The 26197-nt window shown below is 37.7% G+C and overlaps 3 protein-coding genes across 6 annotated transcripts; all 3 read right to left on the bottom strand.

Annotated features, from left to right (window-relative positions):
• Nucleotides 1-245: 245 nt before the first annotated feature.
• On the bottom strand, nucleotides 246-6775 carry LOC103994386 (uncharacterized). 3 transcript variants are annotated; one of them, XM_065135866.1, is made up of 3 exons: nucleotides 6618-6775; nucleotides 4926-5005; nucleotides 246-3634 (listed from the first exon to the last, which is right to left on the bottom strand). In XM_065135866.1, exon 3 carries the CDS (start codon nucleotides 3508-3510, stop codon nucleotides 460-462), a length of 3051 nt encoding a protein of 1016 aa, XP_064991938.1. In that variant the 5' UTR covers nucleotides 3511-3634; nucleotides 4926-5005; nucleotides 6618-6775; the 3' UTR covers nucleotides 246-459. The 3 variants fall into 3 exon arrangements, with proteins under 3 accessions (XP_064991938.1, XP_064991939.1, XP_009412986.2); XM_065135867.1 differs by having other exon boundaries at nucleotides 4926-4998; XM_009414711.3 differs by lacking the exon at nucleotides 4926-5005.
• Nucleotides 6776-11672: 4897 nt separating this feature from the next.
• Nucleotides 11673-22853, bottom strand: LOC135629600 (dihydrolipoyl dehydrogenase 2, chloroplastic-like). Of its 2 annotated transcripts, XR_010493294.1 has the most exons (8): nucleotides 22725-22853; nucleotides 18488-18593; nucleotides 16720-16816; nucleotides 15353-15466; nucleotides 13911-13982; nucleotides 13294-13491; nucleotides 12975-13062; nucleotides 11673-12774 (listed from the first exon to the last, which is right to left on the bottom strand). XR_010493294.1 is itself a non-coding variant. In XM_065137187.1 (5 exons), the coding sequence occupies exons 1-5, from the start codon at nucleotides 18511-18513 to the stop codon at nucleotides 13429-13431; spliced, it is 372 nt and encodes a 123-aa protein (XP_064993259.1). In that variant the 5' UTR covers nucleotides 18514-21287; the 3' UTR covers nucleotides 13163-13428. The 2 variants fall into 2 exon arrangements, 1 of the variants encoding a protein (XP_064993259.1); XM_065137187.1 differs by lacking the exons at nucleotides 11673-12774; nucleotides 12975-13062; nucleotides 22725-22853 and having other exon boundaries at nucleotides 13163-13491; nucleotides 18488-21287.
• On the bottom strand, nucleotides 22535-26160 carry LOC135629599 (dihydrolipoyl dehydrogenase 2, chloroplastic-like). The gene is made up of 2 exons (XM_065137186.1): nucleotides 25077-26160; nucleotides 22535-22871 (listed from the first exon to the last, which is right to left on the bottom strand). Exons 1-2 carry the CDS (start codon nucleotides 25398-25400, stop codon nucleotides 22644-22646), a joined length of 552 nt encoding a protein of 183 aa, XP_064993258.1. The 5' UTR covers nucleotides 25401-26160; the 3' UTR covers nucleotides 22535-22643.
• Between the last annotated feature and the right edge of the window lie 37 nt (nucleotides 26161-26197).

The raw sequence follows: 26197 nt of genomic DNA, 5'->3' as shown, positions 1-26197 counted from the left end.
CAATTAGGCAAATGCACAACAGAGACTAACAGATTATACAGCATCAAAGAAATTTTAGTAGTAATGTGGGGTGTGTGTGTGTGTATACATGTGAAAAATCTATCATGTACAACAAAGCCTAAATAATAATACATAAAACTCAAACCAAAGATGATGATATAGCGATTCGAATAAAACGGGAAGGATATGAAAAACAAGAACTAGCATCTCGTTCATTAGGAGATGCATGCATGGGGCTTCCACCGGGTGCAATGGACTAAATAATGATAATGGAGGAATGTAAACAATCAAATGTACCGATATTTTGGCAATAAATTTTCATCAAAACTATCTATAACCTTATTCGCTTATCCACCTGCCAATGCCATTCGGTCGAATTGGCCCACCATCTTAAAGGAACAAAAGGTAAGCAACTAACCTTAGATAACCCGATACAACCCTAATGGTCTTTAAACACAATTATTGCCATGATGTCATCTGCTTGTAACCATGCGGATAAGGCTCCCATCCAGAGTCTGGCTCTTTCCGCTTTAATGTAGTGTCTGAACTGGAAGGCTGTGCACCGGTCTTCGGTTGTTCTTCCATCCATCGACCGTGACCTTGCAAAAAGAATTGTCTAAAACTGCTGCCTTCTCTGATCCCACCCTCCACGGACGTCATACCACCATTCAAGTCAAGACCAGGTTGCAAAGACCCAAAACCAGCCATGTTTGAGGGCATAGCAGCACCTATAAGAAAGGGTGGCCTGGCAGATGTTAGACCAAGAGCTGCTGAGCCAGTAACATGCGGCATGACTGTTGCACCTCTGGAGTCTACCATGTAAGAAATGTTTCCAGGTGAATAATATGCTGGGGGGACTGACACGGAAGGCCCAGTCGGGAGTCCAGTATATCCGTAAGTGGGGGTTGGCATGTTTGTATAAGGCATCAGTGGCCTTGCGACAACAGGAGGCTCCATCTTCAGTCCTACTGATAGAAAAGACTGCTGCACTTGGTTGTCATTAGCTTTCCTTTCAACAGCAATTTTTGATCCCATAATTTTGATAACGGGATCAGTGGGTGTTGGAACTCCAAAAGAATCAGAGGGTTTGGTTGATGACATATCAAAGTTGCAAGAATTACCAATATTGGGAAAAGATGGGTTATCATTCAGGTCAAAGTCTCTAAGAAAAGGCTGCCTGGAAGATGATGATGAAGCTGAAGACAGGCTCCGCTCTCCACTCTGGAAATGCAGCTTCAAGGATGAGGATGGACACATAGACGTTTCTTCATCTCCAAGGCGATTAAGATCCAAACTTAGCTTCTCTGTTCTTCTCGAACTAACTTCCACACATGAATCTCCGGATGGCAGACTAGAGGAAGCAGGCAACTCCTTCACCAATATGGGTTCATCACCCACCTCATCAGCCCTTTCAGCCACATTCAAATCAAATTCAAGCGAGTTTGTCTTTGGTTTTGAACCAGAAGATGACCTTTCACCATCAGGAGTTCTCCGAGGAGATGCTGGCCGAAAAGCACTGGTAGCAGCCGAACCTTTCCATCCCATTTCACCTCCGAAACAGAGAGGTGTAACAGGCAATCCTGGAGCTCCTTTTGAACAAGCAATAACAGCTACAGGAGCAGACACGCCGATAGGCATTTTCAAAATGGGCTTTATCGAGCATTCAGGTTCATCACTGCAAATATCTGAATTCAGATCGAAATTGAATCTGTCTGCGATAGACTTACCAACTGATTCCTGAGCAGGAACTTTTGGTTTGGGTGATTCTATATTTTGCTCAGAGTTTTCCTGGTCAGGGCTCATGTTCTGTGTGATCTCTGACCCCTTCTCAGTAGATGTAGTAACAGAAGGACCATTTCCAGCAGATGAACTATTCCCACCAATTTCCTCGGTCACTGGTTGATCCTGCTTTTCTTCTTCAGAATCAGGGTTATGAGAACCAGTTGTTCCACCAGAGTTGACCTCAGGAGAGCTGCAAAAAGGCTCTCTATAATCAACCACCTCTTGCTCCACTGCTATAGCGACTTGCCTTGCAACCTCTAGTGCATCATCCAAACATTCAAGTCTCATATCTGACTTTCGACCAATTTCCTTATTTGCCTTGGTCCCCACGACTTTTAGGAAATCAGGAGAGTTCAAGAAATGACCTTTACGAATATTAAGATTGACCTCACCATCAGTGCCTTTAAGGACACTACTCATGGCTTCCTCCCTTTGACAAGGTAACTGAGGATCACCTGGATCGCTGAGGTTGCTGACAGTACAGGCAAGTTCATGAATACCACTAGCGAGATTTGCAGCTGTGTTGGACTCCTTGGCTGTTATTATACACTTTTCCTTCCCATGGTCAAAAGCACCAGAATTTAGCTCATGTAGCATTGCCTTTGAGGCACATGAGTCACCATTGTTAGAATCCAACTTGCGTGAATTAGTCAGCTCTGGAGCAGCCACTGATGGTGTCACAGAAGTAGAAAACACAAAGGATGAAGAATTACTGCAAGTTTCTCTTTGATTGGATTTGCATGGTTTCACTTCCCTCATTTCCACATCCATCCCTCTTATGCTATCAGGGACATTTTTCAACAATGATGCATCAGGCTGATCATCTATATCTCCTTCCCGACCAGATTGTGAACCAGTGCCAGTAGAGGACTTTCCTACTGCAACAGAAACAGAAGACCCCTCTATAACAGTTAACTTCTCCTGACAAGAGGTTGATACAAGGGATGACCCCGATGAACACACTTCTGCTGAAACTGCATTCGGATTGATGGGATTGGAAGATGTAGAAATAGCTTTTTGTGATGCTATAACTCTTTCTTTATAGGTGGAATCATGAGGGGAACTGCCTGAACATACTGTGACATCAGCAACCTGGATCTCGGTTCCTGCCAATTTCACTTCACATTTTCCTTCACCAGTTCTTTCTGTGCATGGGGGAATATCAACAACTGAATTTACTAAGTCCATACTTTTTTCATTCATCTGCACATCCTCAAAAGGTTCAAGCTGATCACTTTGACAAGTCCCACTTGTTTCCTGATCATGGGAACTTTTACCATCATTTCTTGCATGATTCCACTTATCATACAAAATTCTAGCCTTCTCCTTAATTGGAATGCTTTTGTGATCAAGAAGAAGTTCAATGGTAACTCCAATTCCAGAGGCAGTTATCTGTTTAAGCTCAATTGGAAACCTCTCAAAAAATGTCAATAATGAACTTATCAGCTCTTCAACACCACTAACATCAGCATGGAGCTTCAGTGCTTCTTGAAGCCATTGGTTAAGAAAAACAAGCCCATTCAACTGGAGAAATTGATTAACACATTCCTTATTGTCTGTAGCTGCTAAAACACTTGCAACTGTAGACCATTGTCTTACTGCATCACCTAAGTTACTCGTAACAGAATCATTCAGTTTCTGAATCATGGAGAGCAGCTCTTCAATCCTAGGGAGACTCGAAAGGCCATCCCTCATCTCAGTTAGAGTGAAAAAATCTTCTAGCGTCATTCTAGCTCACAAGATCAAACGGAGTCGCTAAAAGCTTCAATGGTCAATTCCTTCCACCATGCTGCTATTTAAGTCATCAAACCATGAATAGGAAGAGAAAAAGCATGTGATATGGCCTTTTTTCCTGCAATATATAGCATTATTTGGTCAGGAGGATTGTGAAAACATAATGGTTAGACAATTTATAACATTTCCTTTCAAATAACATAAAATTTCCATATATAGTATAATGCAAAAGTTAAGAAATAGTATAATGAATTATTCAAATTCAAACAACAACGACTTCTTGGCAATTTCGCAAACCAGTATACTCTGGGCAAGTTTTACTTTTCTTCTTATTGTCATACATCGCTGGTCATTCTAATCGGTGTTCTGTCCTTCTACTCTTTTTTCTGTCACCCTTATAGTTTCTCCGCTTGTTTTCCATTATAGATATCTCCATTTCTCTTCCACCTCCTTTTCTGCATTTCATCTATACATGTATTTGTGAAACTATAGCCCAAACAAGCAACCAATTATGTGCCCACGAACCACAAAGGTATTCTGTGCTGATGGCCCAGCAATACTTGCACTTTTGACACTGATAAGCTCTAGGTTAAATAGTGGTACATCACAGAAATCAAAGTTGCATTCTCAGAGCACCATGCCACGAAATACTGAAAAATAAGGATATTTCCCATTTTCCCTGACATATGAGAAGAATTTATGTGTTGAACTTCATTGATAAAATTGCTTTACACCAGCAAAGAACCATATATTTCATAGTCCATATTGCCTCACAGTAACTTTCTACCACTAAGATTGATCATTTGATAGATATCAAAAAAATATATGATCCAAAATAAGTGGAGAATGAACATTTACTTGAAATATTTCCTAAATAATTGTTTGATATCTTTGAAAACACATGGACCCTTTAATTATATCTTTGTTGTAGATAACATATCAAAGTCACCTCATTTCAAAAGAATGAACCTAGTACACAAGCCTTCCACTAATGTGGGGCCTCAACGTAGGCAGCAGCCTTACCTCTATATTTTGAGGTTGTTATTAATATTACTAATATTACTAAGCTAATGTACAAAGCCACCTCATCTGCTTAATCGATATTACTAATATTAGTATCCCTCTTCAGATTATTAGCAGTATAGATCACACTTTTCTTTCTAGCTGTTTGATGGAGCAGGTAAGAATACATAGCCTAATATCCATGAACTTGAATGTATTGACCATGGTTGCAGAATGTGTGAACAGAAAAAGGAGTCCTAGTTCCAAATAAAGTAGTAAACATTACTGGATACAACTAAACCATGTTTAACAATAATAACATAGATTCGTTTGTTTTACCTTGAATAAGCTAAGACAATGGTAGAAAAAACTTAATTGAACTGTTGGATAAATAAGTAATCGCCAACCTTGAGATAAAGAAAGACATCCTCAACAAAAACAAGGTCCACATATATGCAGACTTATTCCTGTGTCTGTTATCTGGATCCTAGCAATGAAGGTTGCAATGGAGCAATGAAGTTAAAAAATATATTTAATTTAAAAAGTGAAATTGGTCAAACATGCTCATGAAGCTGCTGAAAATTCACAGTATGCTGATCTTTACTAATCATGGGATACTAGTGAGCAAGAAGAAAGGACGTCAGGCCTCCCTATTCAGATACCTCTACATTTGATTTTTTGCTTCTTCAAATCCCAGTGTAACACTTACCAGGATATGGTGCCACCCAAGTATTGCAACTGAAGGGCAATTTGCAGTTAGATCAATTCTCTATCTACATGTCAATACAAAACACAAGTCCATAGTGTGAGTGTGTGACTCGTCAATTATGAACAAGTCACAACATCGGCTTCTAAATAATATTATATACATACACTTAGTGACAATGCCGCCAAATAATCATAGTCTATTCAGTAATCAGTAGCTGCTGCATACCAAAACAGAGAAATTTGGAATTTGACAAAAAAAAAAAAAACTACATAACCAATATAGAACATATTGAAGATTATGAGAATTATGTATAGAAATTTCATTAGACTTCAAATGAAAATGTTCCTGCTAAGATCATTTATGTCATGACTTTAAGTCATTGCTTGAATCATAAGAGGTAGAGATGGTGTAGGCATCGTACAAGTGCATTCTAGATGTATACCGCCTCTGGCTTTTGCATCTCATCCGATAACTTAAGCCATGACATGAAGCATTTCTCTCCCACTAACAAGCACTTAAGCCAAGTTAATGAAGGGCCCTTGTGGGTTGGAGGCATAATTAGGCTAGGTCTCACGTGCCAGCTGCTACAACATGATTCTGTGTGACAAGTCTGAACTTTGGCTATGTGTTGGTTTACCCCTTGAGGAGAACATGAAGCCTAAAATGAAAATGAATGCAATTGTATATAGGGCTAGATGTTACACATTTTGGGCCATATAATTCTAGGCTCGTCGAGCTAATGGATATGTTTTCTCAACACGATTGGTATCACAAAATTGGCAGACAAAGAGAGAAAAATCATGAAGGGTAAATGAAACTCAAGTCACAGAGTTGAATCCACGATGTTGATGTTCAGATATATAATCTTCGAGAATGATCACCTAAAATTTGCTATTTATGGAACATAGAGGGAAAAAGTGGTCCGAAATTTGCACAAATAGAACAAATCCAAACCTTACAGTCCTGAAAGCTATGAACTACAAGCTGAAAATTCATCTGAACCCGCACTCAAAGGGGAACGGAAGCAGAATAAAAGGAAACGCCTCAAACTAAGCATCAAAATTAGAAAGCAAAAGCAAAGATCAGAAATTCTATCAAAATAAAAACACAACACAATGATTCAGATTTTAATAGAAAACCTACAGATCTACACCACCGAAGCATTATAACAAAACCCTACGCAACACCAAATCCAAAAGGAAAAAAAAAAAAAAAACACACACACACACACACACACACACACAACAAAACGAGATATTTAGGGGCAAAAACCCAAACAAACCGCAGGACGTTCGGCGAGAAAAACTAGGAGAACCGAATCAAACTTCGGAGACAAGACTAAGATGAGAAGAATCGCATAATTCAAGAAAGGGAAAGCATTTGGGGTTACCGTCACTCCGCTGCCGCTGCCGTCGCCCCGGAGAGAAACCGAAACCCTAAAATCCAGGTTCGGAAGACGGAGAAGTCCCTCCGCTTTTGACGGCGACTCTCCTCCTGTCGCTCAAGCCTCCCACCCAACCCCGCTCGCTCCTTGCGCTCTCTCTCTCTCTCTTCGTCGAACCCCCTCCCTCCCTCCCTCTTTGGGTTTTCTCTCTCCTCTGTACCATCCCTTCCTCACATTCCGCCGTATTAAATTTAATTTTGCTTTCGATTCCCCCACGGGGCCCACCGCGCGGCACGTGCAGCGGGCGAGGTGGGCCGGGCGGGTGGGGCCGCCCGCCGGACACGAAGAGGAAAGATGCCGGCGGGTCGGAACGGACCGGCTGTAGCCGGTGGACGCGACCGGGGGTGCTGACGACGGCAGTCGGGGATCTCTCTTCCGTCGTCCTTCCTATGAGGTGTGCAGACTCGAGCCAGAGCTTTCAACGATGGGGACAGCTGGGGACAGCTGTTGTCGCAAACACATCATAGCTTTTGTTTTTAGTGTATGTCTCATCCCCATCCCCATCCCAACGCTCGACATGTCTTAACATCACAAAAAAAACAATTCATAGTTATGTACGCAGATGGTACGATACGAAGATCGCATTCAAAATCGTGCTGCTGATCATGATCGGCCTGACGGACGATCTGTGCAAAAGAGAGATCGCTCTTCCAAATCATGGACGATCAAGATCAACCCCTCAAGCCATGATGGACGCATCAAAAACCGTGCGAGAAGAGATCAACGTCCGTCGTCAGATTTCAACCTAAAGGTGCCATTCCTGCTTCGACGATGATCGCATTAAACTTCGCGCTGGTGATCATGATCGACCTCACGGACGATCCGTACCATCCTCCTCTCCACGGTCCGACTACGGACGGAGAAGATCGCTCTACATCAATCGTGATCATCTCCGAATCGATCGATCATGGACGCATCAAAGATCGTGCCCCGAAGAGATGAGCGCCCGTGGTCAGATTTCAATGTAAAGGTGAGTGATTGACATGGACGGCACATACAAAATGACGTCAACGGTCGTGATTGATCGTGTTTGAGATCGACATCAATGGTATCATAAATAGCTATTAGTCGATCATACATCGACATTAACTATGTAAATCATGTGACATTGGTGTTGATAGCCATGATTAGCATTCAAAATATCACCGCCAAAGTATAGCTAACGATTGATCTTTCGAATCTGTTGGACGGTCCTAATCAGTCTCCAAAAACTATGACGAAGATATCAGCTTCTAATTAAATAGGAATAATTAATGTGAGAGAATATTAATATGCGCTACCAATGTATAACATCTAAACCCTGAAGCGATAAAAGTCCATATCTACGTATCCAATCCTCGTACTGTGTATTAAATCTACGCTAATAATTATACGTAAACCACTTGCTATTTTTGTCTGAGATATCTAAATCTATCCTATTATTGATGATAATTGCCGAATCTAATTTGATGATGCTATACAAGTACTGGCTGCACTGACTCGAGCTCGAACCCATGAGGTGCAATAGCCGCCGTTGACCTGTCCTCAAACGGAGCCAAGCTATGTTGACTGAGAGGATGGTGGTGTCCACGTGTAAAACATTTTTTTGGGGGGGCGTAAATTATTGTTTTTTATTTTTGGACATCGGTCGCTTCCCTGTATGGCACAGCCAGGGTTCAGCTTTTTCCACGCACAGCAAGTCACACGAGGCGAAAGAAAGCTCCCACGAACGACGCGATTGGCATGTGCTGGTTCCCTGTCTGAGGCGCCGTACGAGGAGGTGCGAGGCCGTACGAGCTCCATGGTTGGGTGCTCGTCCGTGTTCGGTGGCTCGGTCGAACGACACTGGTGACAGCGGACTCGTATTGGGCTCTCAGGTAAAACGTGGAGGTGTGAGATCGACGGCTCAGACGAGCTTCACATGGGATTGACGGTCGGATTTTGATCTAATATCAGGTCATTAGGAGTCGAATGCATGGGCAATTAGTTGGTCATTTCTTTGTTTTTTCTTATATGAGTGCACTTAAATCTAATTTGAATACTTTTTATTGGATTTACTATAAATTTAAATTAAAGAAATGATAGCCCAATCAGATTTATGTATATAGAAGTCTGATATAGAAAAATGATATACACGAAACGGATGACATGTGGGCTTATGACTAATAAAATATTTAACCTCTATGCATTCCTACCCTATGGCATAGGGGTGAGACAAGTATCCAAACATTAATTGATAAGATATTGATGAACACTCTCTTAGTCAAATTAAATATTCAAATATATCTCTTATTTTTTAATTGTCAATAATCTAAAATATGATTAGTATATATCATGCAGCGGTTAGAACATATATAATCCTAGACTTACTGTGGAGATCAAATTTTGACATAGCACTCATGACCATATGAAAATACTATTTTATCTCTTTTTTCATCAGGTCTTATCATCGCTCGTGACTTGTGAGAGCTATGAACTAGCCTAACCACTACATGTCTTGCCCATGACTCTCACACGATATGGTAACAGTAAATGCATACACCCCCTCCTCCCCCTTCCACTGTGACTAAAAAAGTTTCAAAATAGCACCCCTAGTTATATGAAAATATCATTTTATCCCTTCTTTCGTGAAGCTTGTCATTGTTTGCAACGCACAAGAGACACCTCTGTTGACCCCATCGGTCCAATCGTTGCATGCCTCGTCGATGAAGGCATGCACCCCCCTCCTCCTCCTCCTGCTACGATTGACTACGAGGGCACATGGCTCGCCCCTTCTTTTTCCTCATTGTAGTTGACGGTAGACCCTTTCCTTCCTCCCCTATGGCCGATAACAAGGATTGCGAGCAAGAGAGGTCTACAAACGATAAGTCGTTTGTTTAGGGTGAGGATTCCATTTGGATGATTTACTATGATTTCAAGTAAACTTTATGTTGTTTTTATTGTGGTGAAACCAATTTTTCAACATCATTTGTTTGATGTTGTTTATCCTATTTGAATCATAGTATAGTATATATAGTTTCTAGTATGTTTTGATTTTATTTAGTGTATCCCAATAGCATCTAGTATTTTTGTTGATGTATTAAAAATATTATAAAGCTATTTAAAAATATTATAAGTGATATCATATATTTAGGCTTGTTGATTTGGTTAATGTTAAGAGTGATATGACAACTTTAGTTAACCCAAACCTAACTAATACCATTAGTTAATCTATCCATTTTGTTGAGCGCCAATAATGGATCAAAATGTTGAAACTAAAGTTGATAATAGTATATCAATCACATCCTTATAAGTCAATTTTATTTTTGCTCATACGAGACTAATCGAAATATTACAAATCTATCTAGATCATTTATAATATTTTTAAATAGATTTTATATATTTTTTTATTATGATCATCAAAATACTATAACAAATCCATTTTCGATTCATATTTGAGTGATGTTTTTAAACCATTATAAATATACATTTGAATCCTAATATAGTAAACCAATTGATTTCTAATTTATTTTGATTTTATTTAATTCATTTATAATATTTTTTTATTAGCATTATTATGTTTTTATTGATGTTCCGAAGAAATTATAAAACTACTAGCAAAAAAAGGAGTTGGCCAATTCGGTTTTTGTGTTTTTGTTTTGATTTTATTGAGTTCACTTATAATATTTTCTCTAAGCATGATTATATTCCTGACTAAGTATGGTGCCAACGCGGGTGACAATAGAGGCTGTTTTGGAGGGACCGTGACATGAGAGGATGGGCACGGGAGGTGGTCCAAAGGGGAAAGGCGAGTAGGTGTCTCCATCACAGGCCTATCCGGCGGTCAGAAGGAGCAGCGGCGGGGCACACCAGCGAGGCCTTAATTCGCCGCTGATGCTGACGCTGCAGTCCCTCTCCGACGCACACTCGCCGTCCCTTTCCAACAACAAAACGTGGTGGGTTCGGGTGTTACTCCGCACAGTAAAAGGGGAAGAGGGATGTACCTGCGTCGCTTCCTCCACTCCTCTCTTCTGCTGTCCACTGTTCGCACCGCGATTGTACTTCGTCGTTGCACCGTGTCCGTCTATCCTTTGTAAGCAGTGCGCGGACTGGAAGGACGATGATTCTTGGGACTGCTCATTTATGTCTTAAATCTTCCAAGGCTAGTTCGCAATAACACTTCTTTACTAGGCCTCTCACATCCATTACTCTATATATATATATATATATATATATATATATATATATATATATGATTCTTGGGACTGTTCATTTATGTCTTAAATCTTCCAAGACTAGTTCGCAATAACACTTCTTTATTAGGCCTCTCACATCCATTAATCTCTCTCTCTCTCTCTCTCTCTCTCTCTCTCTCTCTCTATCTATATATATATATATATATATATATATATATATATATATATATATATATATATATATATATATATATATATATATATATATATATATATATATATATATATATATATATATATAGCTTATGCATGGATTTATCTACTTACAAACTTTGGGCTTCAGATCCTAAATATATACGTACATACAAACTTTTGCATATTTATTATTTAAACAAAAAATAAATTCCTAAAAATAGATTATAACTATAAATTTTTTTTTAGCCGAATGTCTCGCTGAACCCTCTTGTCTACATAAATAGATTATTTTACCTCATAACATTAAAAAAAAATTACTCGTAACCCTAATCACATTTCTTTCACTTAGTTTATCAACCCTAGTCATGGTTGACCATAACTCTCACATGAGATAGGAGGGGACGTGAGGGTCACGATCAATGCTGTAGACCCCAATGGTCATCTCCATCCTCACCCATCACCACCTCCTCCCTCTTCAAACTCGTAACATTATGTAAGAAAACTAATTTTTTTAATAAAAATAAATTAATTATTTGCCTTTATAAATTTTGATAATGATGAGAGAAGAATGTGAAACTAATCGAAACATGAACACCTTAACAACAAGTAGATCTTCGAACATAAGTTGGGAAATGACATTGCTGACCATGCACCACAAATATCCTTAAGCATTGTCAACCACAATTACTCCTTGCCTCCTCACCAACTAAGCCTACAAAAGATGGGTGGGTCAAGGCAACACACATGGAGGAACGAAAGGGTATCCCCTCTAGCTTGCACTTTACCTTGGTTGAACTTTGCACCAGAACAAATAAGGAGACCGGTTCCAAAGAAGGGAGAAAGAGGGAAGAGTTTCATCTTTATCCTACTAACATCAAAGGGTATTTTTCTAGGTTTATTCCTGATGATCATTTTTTGTTATCTTGATCTGCCAGTGACTCACTGGAATGATCATTATTTTGTAATATTTTTTTTAATTTAAAGGATATCGTTTAGAAAAGATAATATGTCCATGAACTGAAAGAAAAATCAACAAAGGTTGCATCAACAAAATCATATACTGAAAAGCTGAAAGATGTGTTGCTTTGGGAAAAATGAAAATTGCATTGTTTTCAGACAATTACCTTTTGGTGAGATGACTCTTGAATCGGAACAATCATAAGGTTGAAATTTCTAATTTGATCAAATAAACTTTTCTTTTTTTGTTTTCCGACTTGGCCTCACCCTTGGATCTTGCAAGTCAGAACAGGTCAAATTGACAAGTAATGTAAAGAAAAATATAGAATTTGGTGTCTTATGTTATGACTTAATCAATTAAAGACGACAAAAGCGATGAAGACTATTCAATCTCAATAGGACAAATCAACGAGCAGTGCGGCAAATAATTCACAGCTCGCTTCAAAGGCCTACTCGAACACACTGCTAAAACTATAGGCTGGTAGGAGGAAAGACAAATTGCAGCTACGTGACAGTGTTTGCAGAAGAAAGATTTTAGGAACGGGGCGTATATTTGTGCGTTGGAAAGCTAGCGAACAGTGGCACCAATCAAGACAAGAGCATGCATATATTGTCACATTGAGTTCTACGCAACAAAATGCAGTAAGAAGTAATCATTACGGTGTGCTGAGGACCATGCAATCAATACATACCTCGAGGAGACCGTCTGACGCTGAGAGAGCTCTGCCATTCGACGAGCAATTAATTTCGGCATACTTGTCCCGGGAACCGGCAGCTTTTGGCAATGACAAACCTAACTATAATCATGAAATGGCATCATTAAAGGTGACACAGGCGAGCATGTACCATAGTACATTCATTTAGAGAGCACTGTAGTAAAAGCATGTTCACAGTTCTTTTTTTTTTGCCTCTCTAGCGGCCTTCTCCTTAGCCTAATAGCAATTTAAATTAATACGAAGGCAACATCTCGGAATATAAACAAAAAAGATGAACTCACTTTTTCCGGATCGTGGCCCTCCTATCACCCACTTGTTCTTTGTGGCTTTGATTGCTCCGCTGGTCCAAGTCTTCAGTGGTAGCCGTCACTAAGAAGCAAGAAAAAGAGTGAAACGATAGGAAAAAGGGATACTACGCCCACACACACAGCTTGATGCACACCGCACAATATTCCGATCACGACGTGGAACAAAACAATCCAATAAACGTGGAACTATCACGATCTATAGACAAAGGCAAAACACTTGCCATGCCACCTTTTAAATAAGCCTGTTTAGTGGTCAAAATAAACGTGTAAAACAAGAAGAAAGAGAAAAAACCTCTCCTTCCGTCGGTAGCAGCAACAGCAGAGCTCCACTGAGCTTTCCACGAATTCGTTATCTTCAGTGAAAACAAAGATGAGATTCTTGATGTGTTATAAGGTATTTGAGAAGGCTTCCTCCTGATAACCGAGATCATCTAAAGACTGGTTTGGCTGCAACTGGTTGACTTACAGAAGACGGGACACCAACATTAACCTGGCAAAACAAGTGAATGAACATATGTACTGATGGTAAAGGAAACCTTTTGACGATGGAATATTGTGGCCGATATAATTTCACAAAATTTTCTCTCAGATTATTTATAAACAACCAAGCAGAATTTGGCTTGCATCAATTGCTAATCAACAATTAATTATGTCGATTTGGCTTGAATTAATTGTGTGATTGAACCAATCATTGTCGCTCTAAAGTTTTTTGCAGATTCTAACAAGGCAAGGCAATAGAATACTTCAACAAATATATAATTCATAACTAGTGGTCCATCAAATTTTATCTTTTCTTTATCGTTCTTTTAGTTCAGCATGATATGTAAGACAGATTTCTAAGTCTTCAAGATACTATAAAGATTATAGACACTGTCAGATGCATTATACCAAAGAAGATTAGATGCATACCTTAGAAGATTTGAAGAGTTCGTGTAAAACTTCAGATAAAGTTGGATGCGCATGAACGGCAAATTTTATATCCTGTTGCAATAGAACAGTTGTAACTTATTCAGTAAATAGAATTTTTTTTAATTCAACAAACACAGAATCACAAAAATTAATTGCCTGTTGTCAACTGAAATGTTTCTCTTGGAATTTAATATATCTTTTTTGTTTTAAAGCCATAAAGAAGTGGAGGTATAGATGTTAAAGACACCATCACATCAGGAGCTTCCAGAAAGAATATTTGAACGATTTGTTAAGAAATATTATTTTAAATGTGAAGATCAATGTTAAAACAAAAACATTAGATCTAGCTTTATGCATTATATAGTTGCAAAGATGTTCAAATACAACAGTACCTGGCATCATTACCAGTGAATAGAAACTTTAAGGGTCACTTAACAGGACAGGCATTCAAGATGGTTACAATTATTTGTTTCACTTGCATCCCATCATCATCATCATCCAAGACTCTTCCAGATGGTGACACTCAAGAATACAGGACAATCTAAATTTTATGGAAAAGTTCATGAATGATTTAAAAGAAAATTTATGAATGGCTACTGGAGATAACTTTCTAATCAAGGTAAAGTTTAAGCATCTTCTGAAGAACCTCAAGGTCTAGCCGGTATGTTGAAAGATCTAACCTATTTAGTGGCAGTGTGCAAGATGCAATTGCGCGAACCCCAGAAACTTGACATTTAATGAAACTTTAAGAAAGGTGATGTGGCAATTACAGAAAAAAACAATTTTATATCAATGATAAATAAGCTGATGAGAAAACAACACAGTCTACACCATCATCTAATAAGTAATGGTCCTTAAAAATAAACTATTTTTGGATAGCATTAAACTAAAAATCAAGTCCTGCTAAAGAAAGTGAAGCAACCAGAGCTCCTCCATATTGGAGCCCCAAGCATTCAATGCTGCAATATTCTGCAGTAAAGTCTAACTATTTTCCTTGGGCGTATGTCAACTTTTTCCTGGTAGACACAACAAAGTGGCAGACTACTCTGAGGTTCCCTACCTATGAGTCTTCAAAGAGAACTTACATCTTTTCTAGATTTTACAAAAAAAAAAAAAGAAACATGTCATATTAGGCCAAAAGCGCTTGAGAGATGCTTCACAGAGATTGATTTGGTGTAACTTTTGTTATCCATAAAACAGCTAGTAGTTCACATGTTATAGAACTTCAAGTTTGTTCACATCAACATAAGCTAAATATTTCATCAAAAAGACATGAAACATAGATGAACCTAATAAGGGGGCAGCATACTATAAACAATTGTTTCTCAATTTTCATATGTAAAGGCACGACTGCAGTTCTTTTAGATGCATATAACGTGTAATCCAAGTAAATGATCGTGAGCAATCACAAATCAAAATATTCAAGTGTGAAATATGATCACCTGTAGACGTGTTCCCAGGGCTATCGCATTTGATGCCTCATGGATGAGGTCTGCAGCATGCAGCCCTAAAATATGAACTCCACGGATCTCCCCTTTATCAGGTCTGTATATCAACTGCATTACAAGAACAAATTCGTCAAGGCAAGCATAAAATCTACTGCAAGACAAACTGATTGCATATTCTACAAATTTTTTAGAAATGATTATTATTTATTTCATTCTAATAAAATCTAAGATTTAGAAAAAGTTTTAAGGGAGTATATATATATATATATATATATATATATATATATAGAGAGAGAGAGAGAGAGAGAGAGAGAGAGAGAGCAGTACTATGAAAATACACCAAAGCCCCCTAAAAAGAAAGGTCCCAAAGTAATGGTAGCAAATACTGCTTGAATAAAAGATCTAGTATCCAAATCTTTTATCCTTCTTCTTCCTCCACTGCCACCTCTTCTTCTTTTCTCTTCCTCCTTCCTCCTCTTCTTCCACCACTCATCTTCTTCCTCCACCATTTGTTCCTTCTCCTTCTGCTTCCTCTTGAGTTTTCAGTACATACTGTGCCATGTATCGGTACAGTGGTACTGATCGGTCTAGCCAAGGATTGGTATGCATGGTCCATCAATCCATGATAGGATCTCATTGGAAAAGTATACCAGTATTTTAAAGAAATATTTTTAAGAAAATGGTTGTGTGCTGGGTTTGCTGTTGGATGTAATACAAGTATATGATAAGTCTAAGGAATGACATAAATGAGATGATTAAAAGTATAGTTATTGATAATTTGATATAGGGTGGATTTTCATGAACATTAAACTTTTTATGATGTTCAAAAATACCATTTAAGAAATGGATTAAATGTTAAATTTCAATGTATTTCTATTTACTAGATCTTTTTCCTCCTCATGTATAAGTAGAATAGCTACTTGATGATCAAGATACTTATGTAACCTCTAATTACTTATCATGATTCAATGTCAACATAGTCAAAATATTTTAGTGCCCAAGATCTATATGGCATAATGAAAAAACTTTTCTTGTGACCATGACAAAACATATCCTACTACTATTACAAAATTTTCAAATTAATATATCTCATATACATGCCTTAGTTTTGTATATGTGCACTAGAATAATATAACCGATTTTAGAAGTAGGATGAAACACCATATTTAACGAAACCTGTGGCAACTATTTTCTTGGAATTCAAGTAACAGAACTTCAATAAAGTTAAAGAAGGGATAATATTCTCATGGAATTGATAACTATCATAATGAGAGTTACACAAGCTTCCAGTCATGGCATAATGTGTTTTTAATTTCATAATAAGATAATGGTCCAAAATATAACCTTAGCGAGCCCCTCACCTTCATTCTCTGCCAGAGCTTTTGTGTTAGCCTTGAAACTAGTCTTGGCAACACGTACTTCAAACCTATCCTTCTCACCTTTCTCCCTTGCTTGAGGCTGCAAAAGAAAACTCAGGAGTGGGACATCCAAACCTCATGTGTCACAGAAAAAAAACACGAATAATTCTAACAGAGAGAAATTAGTGTATAACCTTGTTTTTTGCAGAAATAAACTAATGTATGACTAGAAACCACAACAACAACTAAATTTTTTTTCATGACTTAGTCTTATTTGAGTGAAAATTCATTATATTTTCACATTCAACCCCTTACAGAGGTCAAATGAAAAATTGCCAGTCACGAAGCAAATATTGACAAATTTCAAGCCAACATTATTGAGCTAATTCTCATCCATCATAGGAGTCTATCCAAGTGAACAGCTGAATTTAGAAAAATCTAAAAGGTAATACCATCAGACGTATCTTGTAATGTGGATGCACAGTGAGGAGAAAAATCTATAGACATATATTTCTACTGGTTTTGGTAAATAAATGTGGATGTTGATCTTGCAACCAATAATGAGCTTGTAAAATGAAGATGCTGGTAATACATACTAATCTATAAAAAAATGGAGCTGTGCTAGTAAGAATTCTTAATTGTTGTTTTGTTGGAATGGCCACAAGTACCACTAGTTGATCCAGACTTTCAACAAAAGTCACCTGATGAAAAAATTTAGAAGAAGTCTTTCAAGCAAACAGTAGAAATCAAGTTCATGAGATAAAAGAAAAAAAGAAACATTGTATAGTGTTGGATGATTAACCAGTACTCAATTATGGATTGGCTGTAAATCTAATTTGTATCAATAATTGGATAATTACAAATTTGATGCAACATAACCATTTTATTATTTATCTCAAATTATTATGACTTAATTTTCAATGGTTCATTAAGTTCTTGTTCATGATCTTATTTCACCTTCTGTCTCTTGATGCTCCTTTCTAGCATAAGTCCGGCTACGTGAAGAAACTTTATCATGTTAGAACATTATTCGATCTTGGAGTTAATAGTAAGCTAGTAGCAATGGTTGGATAATTGGATAATTACAAATTTGATGCAACATAACCATTTTATTATTTATCTCAATTTATTATGACTTAATTTTCAATGGTATTCATTAAGTTCTTGTTCATGATCTTATTTCACCTTCTGTCTCTTGATGCTCCTTTCTAGCATAAGTCCGGCTACGTGAAGAAACTTTATCATGTTAGAACATTATTCGATCTTGGAGTTAATAGTAAGCTAGTAGCAATGGTTGGCCAATGTTGGTAGTATCAAAGAAGGTTATCACTAACAGCTAGCCACTAACAATGATAGAAAATTCCAACAATATAGTTAATAAATACCATGATCGCAAAGCATAATCCAACAATATAGTTAATAAAAAGGAATCCACATTGCTTCTAACCAAAACCATGAAAAAATGGGGCTACCAACATCATAGACAACTTTAAGGAATGTAAAGATTTGTATGCTGAATGTTAGGACACCATGTAACTAAACCATGACATTTGCCGTAAGGACTAATATCAAACATCAAAACACATGTTTAAAGAGGACTCATGTTGATGAACAAAAGTCGTTATACTGGGCATTCAAAGATTATATGTCTGCAAGCTTATAATGAGTTACAAGAGAAACGGAAGCTAAGTCTGAGGTAAAGAATCATCCATGGAATAGGCATTGCCTGTAAGAAAACATATGAAAGCAGTGGCTGAGAATAACGTCATACCTCACTACCAAGGGCAGTGTACACATCACTAAATTCAAGTCCAATATAACCACTTCCTACAATAGCTATCCAATCTGGCACCCGCTCCAGCTTGAGTGCATGATCACTAGTGAATACAGTTTTCCGTACATGTACCACCCGATAAATTAAAAGTAACTAAATTAATCAAATAAGAATGACAAAAGAATACTTGGATTAACCTATAGTAGATAAATCAAATTCATAGAAAATAGAAAGCATATCTGCCAAGATACAAAGGATTAAAACAAATAAAAAAGAAACCATTATCTGTAAATTAAAAGTCAATATCAAGGAACAGTAGAAATTGAGAACCATAATGTTGTTCCTGGTTGCAGAAAGAAACGGAGATGTATGATCAACCTTTTTTTTTTTTTCATGGTACTTGGGTAAAAAAAAATTAAAGCTAGTACATATAAAGATACACTGAAATCTTACAAGTTATCCATAATTGTGGTATAAGTACACAAGGACAAAAAAGTAACAACTGCATCAAAACAAAAAAGTAAACACATCCCATATCGAAACATTTGGATATTGGTATAATATGCCAACAATTTTGAAACCCATAGGCTGTATTTCACATGAATAAAAGCCTATTATACATAAATCACGATATTTTCTACAATATCTTGGAAACAGTAATGTCCATCTAAAATGCACTACAAGTCCATGTTGATTGTTGAAGAATGTCTAATCATGAATTTGAGTTGGAAATTTATATAGTAGAACATCTGAAAAAAAAAATCAGAAAAACGTACCAAAAAAGCAGAACAAAAATTATGAACAAAACATACATAATAGTTCTTTTGGTTATTATATATTAATATTTCCTCATCTCTGCAACCAAATACAAGAAGGAAGTACAAACACCAAAGCAGAATTCCATCATTTTCACATGAAAATTTTCCAACATCAGCAACAGTATCATGCACTTATGTACATGCATAGTTGACTAATTTCCAACTAAATGAGTCAGAGAAAATAAAGTTAACCATCCACTTCAATGCCAGTAGGTACAAAGGGAACAGATCCACTAGCTATTATTGTATTCCTAGCTGTAATTTCTGTGCCAGGAAACCCGACCTTTCCATATTTCACCTTTTGTGTACCGTGAAAACATCAGTGTGTCATGGTAAGACCATAGTTCATGACTCTCTGACATCAGCAAAGAATGACAAATCATTTCAAAACCAAATACCTCATGCATAAGCAGAGGAAGAAATAAATATAGATTAGAGTTGAAGGGAAACACAACTCCATTGCTAGTCAATATAAAACATATTCAAGAAACAGTATTCCTAGTGTCTTTTGTAAGAAGTAAGAACAATATAGCAAAGAGCTATCAACCTGATATTAGCCATCAATAATGGAAAGTTATGGTATTTCTCCCAACTAAAACAGTTATTTAGAATAATCTGGATTATACTATTCAAGCGACACTTCATAAAATCCATGATTTAGTTTTCCTTTTGTTATAGTCATTGGCATTACAAATATACAGCACAAAAACAAAATTTTAATATGAATGGACATCTTTAATCTATAAAAGGGAGTGGCATCTAAAGATTGAAATGGAATAACCTGCACATAGGAAGGTTTTAGAGCTTGGATTAGCCCGTGCAAGTTTCTTCATCTCATTAAGGTAACAGTAACAGCTTAATCACAATCCTCTAGCACTTAAACATAGAGTCAATGTGCTTACAAAAACTCAGTAGAATATCAATGAACCAAACACAATACTCGCACAAACACACACCCAGATCAATGATCTGATATCTGAGAACAATAAATAGGTAATTTGATTGCAGTAATCATATAATACTAGTTTGTAGTATAGTTTATAAAGCATGGACATGCACACAACACAATACATACACATCAATACAGCAATTCAAAGATAGAAAATAAACATGCATGTATCATAAATGTATACAGAAAATAAAAATCAAATGTATATGTGTGTTTATAAAATATATACATGCATCGTAAGTTAATATTTATGTCAGTTATACAGATCCTAATATTTTTTTCAAGTACCTGATGTGTGTCAAGAAATAAGAGGCTACTGTTAAGAGTCTGATATGAGCACAATGGACATGACAAGCAGTTTGAAGAATTCATGCTTCATTAAGTATACTTGATGCATTCAATTAAGCACAAAAAAATATATAGTATTATAACCAGGGTTCGAGAGCGTAAAATCCTAATTAGTAAAATAAGTTGGTACTTCTACTTTCAAAGACACTGCACTCCTATGTTTCATTTAATATACATGTGCTATTTTCAATAAAAATCTAATAACATTCTTCTCTTTGCACTTCTCAGATAATTCTTATCATTGTGATGCTACGGCTGTTTGATCTACAAAGGGTTAGGAAAATAACAAGTCAATTGTGAATCAATTCCAAATTTAATTAACCCAAAGAAGCATGGAGTTGTAAGACTGGTACAGAAAGCATTAACACAACATATTTAATAAGCATAGTTCTTCTATCTTTTCACATTAGAATGGTGGGTTTTCAACGCAACCTTCCATGATATATATTTTAAGCTATATTTCAACAAGATCACATGTTATACAGTTAGAGGAATCAGTATAAAAAAATTATTAAATATTTTTGGCCTGTTAAAATAATTCCCAGATAGATTGTCACAGAATAACTTATAATCGATAAAGAAAAATCATGCAAAACTAATATGTATCTCGATATAATGACCATAATATAATCTACTACAAACTAGAAACTCAGGTTACTCAGCTATTAAATGATGTTGCATAATAATAATTATGTACTACAGAAAAATTAATATCAAGCACATGCAACTTACCACAATAGTGCCTACACCTGTGAGTATATCAACACCTAGAGCTTTCAATGAATTAGTCAAATTAATCTGAATTTTGGAAGCAAGATTATTTGCATGATCAGCAACGCTTACTCTATTATAACCAGGAGATGTGACCTATCATTTCAGTGCAATGAAGCATTAAAACATGACATAAATTAGGATAATTTGATAAACAGACTACAGAAAGTCTCAGTGCAGTAGATTTTCACAGAAATATACTAAAGGTGGCATGGTCAGAAAAATATAATTAAGATAAATATTTAAATGCTTATGAAATAAATGACCCTGATGTAACAAAAAAAATCAAATAATAATCTGTGGCTTTAATATTGTCCAGTGAGACAAACAAAAGCTATGTTTAAATGTATGATAAATGCTTATTTGACTTCAGATCTTCATCATGGGAAACTGCAAAACCATTATGTTGAATATATCAGTTTACACTTTACATGCAGGAAAGCCTGTGTACATTTAATTACCAAGAATAAGGACCATTGTCCCATGTGATACCATCCATAGGAGGACTGGTGTACCAGTTGGCATCGGCACACCACGTGTTGGTATGCCAGTATGTATTGGTTTTTCGAAAAAAGGCCGAAAAATGACCAAAACAAAGAAAATTTCATTTTCTTAGAATTTTTTTCCTAATTTATTGGTATATAAGTTGTATTTACACAAGAATAAAGTGTATCTAAGCCATAAATGAATAGATTATAAGAGGAAATATTGAAATGATCTTTTTGAATCCATCAAGGAAAAACTGTCACACAGGAGGAAGTTGCTTCTCGTTGATCTTGAATCGCCCGATAAGGAACTTTAATCACAACTGTGTGAGAAAGAGTGAGAATGAGAGAATGACTGAAAGAGGGGGGAGGGAGGCAATTTAAAGCCCCAAAAGAGGCCCCAATGGTCAATTTGGTCAAACTAGACTGGATTCGGGTTGGTATCGATGAAATTAAGATTGGTACCGACCCATATCGATCGATACAAGACAAGTTTTGACCATATCGGCCAATACATACCCCGTATTGACCAATACATGGCCATATTTCAGAGTACGCATCGAAACGAGCTGGTATGCATACCGATCAACTAGCAAACCAGTACATACCACCTGTTTCTTACTAACTAAGAAGATTCTTCAGCCAACACAGTGATCATGAATGAGATGTCATCTGATCAAATTAAGTATTTTGTCAAAAACAAACAGCAAATGTAAAGTAAGATGGTAAATAGTGTGTCTCTTTGATGTTCCCAGCTATTCACATAGTTATTCAATGCCAGGTTAGACACTAATAAAACAGTATACAAATTGTCTTTGGATTCTAGACATATGGTAAGAAAAAGAAGAAATGAAGCTTGAAACCTGTAGACCCAGAGCCTTCAGGTGATGCTCATCATGAAGTTCACGCATGCGACCACTAACAGCAAGAAGAGCTTTAGATGGAACACATCCTCTATTTACACAAGTACCACCAACAATGTCCCCTTCAATAATGGTAGTTTTTAAACCCTGCAAATCAGGTACCATAGTTTAGGACTCATTCTGATGAATAACAAGCCAAAGCATATGGAGAGCACTTAAAGAGCAAAAAGAAAATCTAAACGCTAACAGAGCACATCAAATTACTAACCAAGAGAAATGATATTCAGTCACAGACAGATACCAAAATCTTCTCATGTTTGCAGCATAATAACATACGTCAGGTAGTGTAAGAGAGTTGTCCAAAATATGGCTGCTCATAAGTTTCTCCACAATCCCTTTGCTATCTGCTGGGATTTTTCACCACAATAAAAAATGTTTCCTTAATATTTGGTATGCAAACAAATTTATGTGATGTCATGTAGTGTTCGCATGTATGATTTTTCATGCTTCCACCTGAGGATCTGAGATCACTCTGACACATAAATCATTATATGTGAATTTAACACAAATTTTTTTTCCAAACAGTACATGCTCGTCTGGAGTTCTACATTATAAATTTTATTTTAGGATTGGAAAACACATATATGCAGATATAAGTATAATATTGACCCATCATTGTGTCTGCTTCAGTTGTCACCCGCTCCAAGCTTCAAATAGCCTGGGTGTCTGTCTGAATTCAGTGCTTACAATATACCATAAGGACCAGGATAATGAATATACCTTAAGCTCAGGATAATAAGAATAAGTTACACATAAATTAATATAGAAAATTTCTGTAAATTAAAAACAGAAAAAGATCAAATGCTTGAACCCAGACTGGATGTTACTGAATGACATATTACCTTTTCCTAACACTTGTAAGTATAGAAACATTAAATTTTCTCTCAAGTTTAATTGTCTAATATTTTCAACTTTTGGTGTCCAAGCAGAGCAGTGTGAATGCCAAAAGTTGCACAATCGTTTCCTTTATAATACAAGAAAGTAGCTCAATCAACCGATTTCAAGGACTGCTTTCTCTCAAATTAGTCATTCATCTTTTCTTGTAAATAGATGAGATCAAATTTGGCCGAGAAAATAACAAGCAGCACTCAACAACCAAAAAAAAAAGAGGAAGATGAACCTTATCATAGAATAATGATGGTAACTGATAGATGTATATTGAGATCGGTAGTGCATGGTGATCATACAACCTTTGCATTTGTGTTTAAGTGGCTCGGGATGCAAAAACAATTGAAACTCCAGTATTCAAATATGTTGGTGTCTCACGACTATCACAGATCATGTGTATTTCAAGTAACATGAAAAGCAACAAAATAGTGGTTCTGTCATGGAACAGCACCGGTAGGTAAAAAGTGAACCCGAGTCACACAAAAAGAAAAAACAACTAATTTTAGACCAAAAGACTGCTATCGCTTGGATAATAGAAGCATGGATACTCAAAATAAGAATGAATGATAGGGAATATTCTGGTAACGATCAACAGCCATCTCAGAGTCGATGTGGCATCTCAAAGCCGACGTGGTGCCTCGGAGTCGACAGTCGCACCTCGGTGCCGAGGAGGCGCGGGCGCGGATACGGACTTGAAGGGACGCAGCATCCCCGCGAAGACGTTCAACGGTTCCCGCGTCGCCTGAGGTCGTACAAGACGGCACCGCACGACGTAGAACAGTACAGGTCAATCCGTGCCGCCCGGAGAATACGTACCGGCAGCCCAAAGCATCAACAGTCATTAACAATCCGAGTACGACCGACTCCCTACAACATGTATAAATATCGATCCCCTGGTATATCCCGGGAGATAGGACCTCAAACATAAAAGAATACCCTCAGATCCACCTCAAACTAACTTAAGCTTCGAAAGGATATAGTCGGGAATCCGCCTCCAGACATTGACCTCCTGTCTAGGAAGGCGATGCTGAAGCAGGAATCCAAGTCCTACCTCGGGTCAGCCCCAGAGACACCAGCTCCGACCCGACCTCGCCCTTCCATCCCCATCTCGGACACCCGCGAGGACGGCCCCGTACGATCGGGATTGGACCAAAGGAAACGGCGTGAAGACACCAACAATGAAGTGTGAAAAGCATCGTATAAACTATTATTGGCAACATAATATAGAATCAGTGTATAAATAAAAGGATTAAAAGAAAAGCTGTCACGTGTGAATTCGAACGGCTATATAAGAAATCCAACGCCAAGAAATATTGGTTGTCCAGCAACCAAGCGCACGAGTTCGAGTACCTCAGATACAACAAAACAAGCAGGTAAAACCCATCAAGAAACATACAACATTACCTTCTCGACTGCATGGAGCGCAGCGCCATGGCTTCCGACGCCAGCTCCGATGATGACGAGATCATAATCAAAGACTTTGGCGGGGCTCCCGTTATCCTTCACCACGGCCAAGATCTTCCTCGAGAACCTCCGGGAGGAATCCGGGGTGATCCGCCCCGAGGCCGCCCAATTCAGCGAGCGGAGTGACGAGTCCTCCCTGCGGATGCCGCAGAACCGTCGGCCGTAACTGCAGAATGCACCGAAGGGGGCAGCGGCGGCCGACGGATCGGATGCCGGAGGGGCGGCAGTTGGGAAGGGAAGGGAGAGCGAGAGAGAAGCCGGCATCGCTGGAGCAAAAGGATGCTTAGAAACTGGAGCCGGCGGAGGAGGAGGCGAGAGACATGGCCGGGAGATCTACAGTTATATGTGGAGAGGGACGAGGGCCCGGAGAAATCCGACGGGTGAGGGCGGAGGATTCGAAGTGGAGCGGAGACCGGACCATCGCAGGGTTGGTTTCCGTTGATTCAGAGATGAGTCGCGCGATTGCGGACCATCGCGGAGAGTACTGCGCGCGGAAGCAACAGTACACTTTTCTTTCATTTATACACGTATTTTGGATCCGAAACTATAAAAGAAAACAAAATTTGGTCTTTTACTGTAGAGCCTTCAGTTTCATCGGCAGCAGTGTGCCAGTAAACGGCTGCAGTAATGCATGTCCTAAATGTAATACAACATTTAGTATTAATTTGCATGTCCTAAATGTAATGCCTTTACCGTATTCTGCATTAATTTGCAGAAAGTATACAACATCGATTGCATAAATGTAATTGTGTAGTTATTCCAATCTAGATTGATCCAAGTGTAATACACAAAACGAACAGCATCTATGCTCCAATTTAGCCAATCTAGACTATAACATACCTAATGCTGCAATTATCAAACAGAAATATAAATCCTTCACCATTCGATCTGAGGTTACTTTCTGTTGGAAATTACTTACCGGAAAAACTAACTAGTTAATTAGTATCAAATGGAAGCTGTCATACCACTTGTACTTAAAGACTCCAACAGCAGCAATATATATAGTATACTCTTGAAGCACCAAATTTGAGCAGAGCAAACTTACCAAGACTTCAACATGG

This window comes from Musa acuminata, chromosome BXJ3-1 (genome assembly GCF_036884655.1).
Source record: "Musa acuminata AAA Group cultivar baxijiao chromosome BXJ3-1, Cavendish_Baxijiao_AAA, whole genome shotgun sequence".
NCBI lineage: Eukaryota > Viridiplantae > Streptophyta > Magnoliopsida > Zingiberales > Musaceae > Musa > Musa acuminata.
The sequence above is the reverse complement of the archived record's forward strand: the minus strand, read 5'-3'. Positions and strand labels throughout refer to the sequence as shown.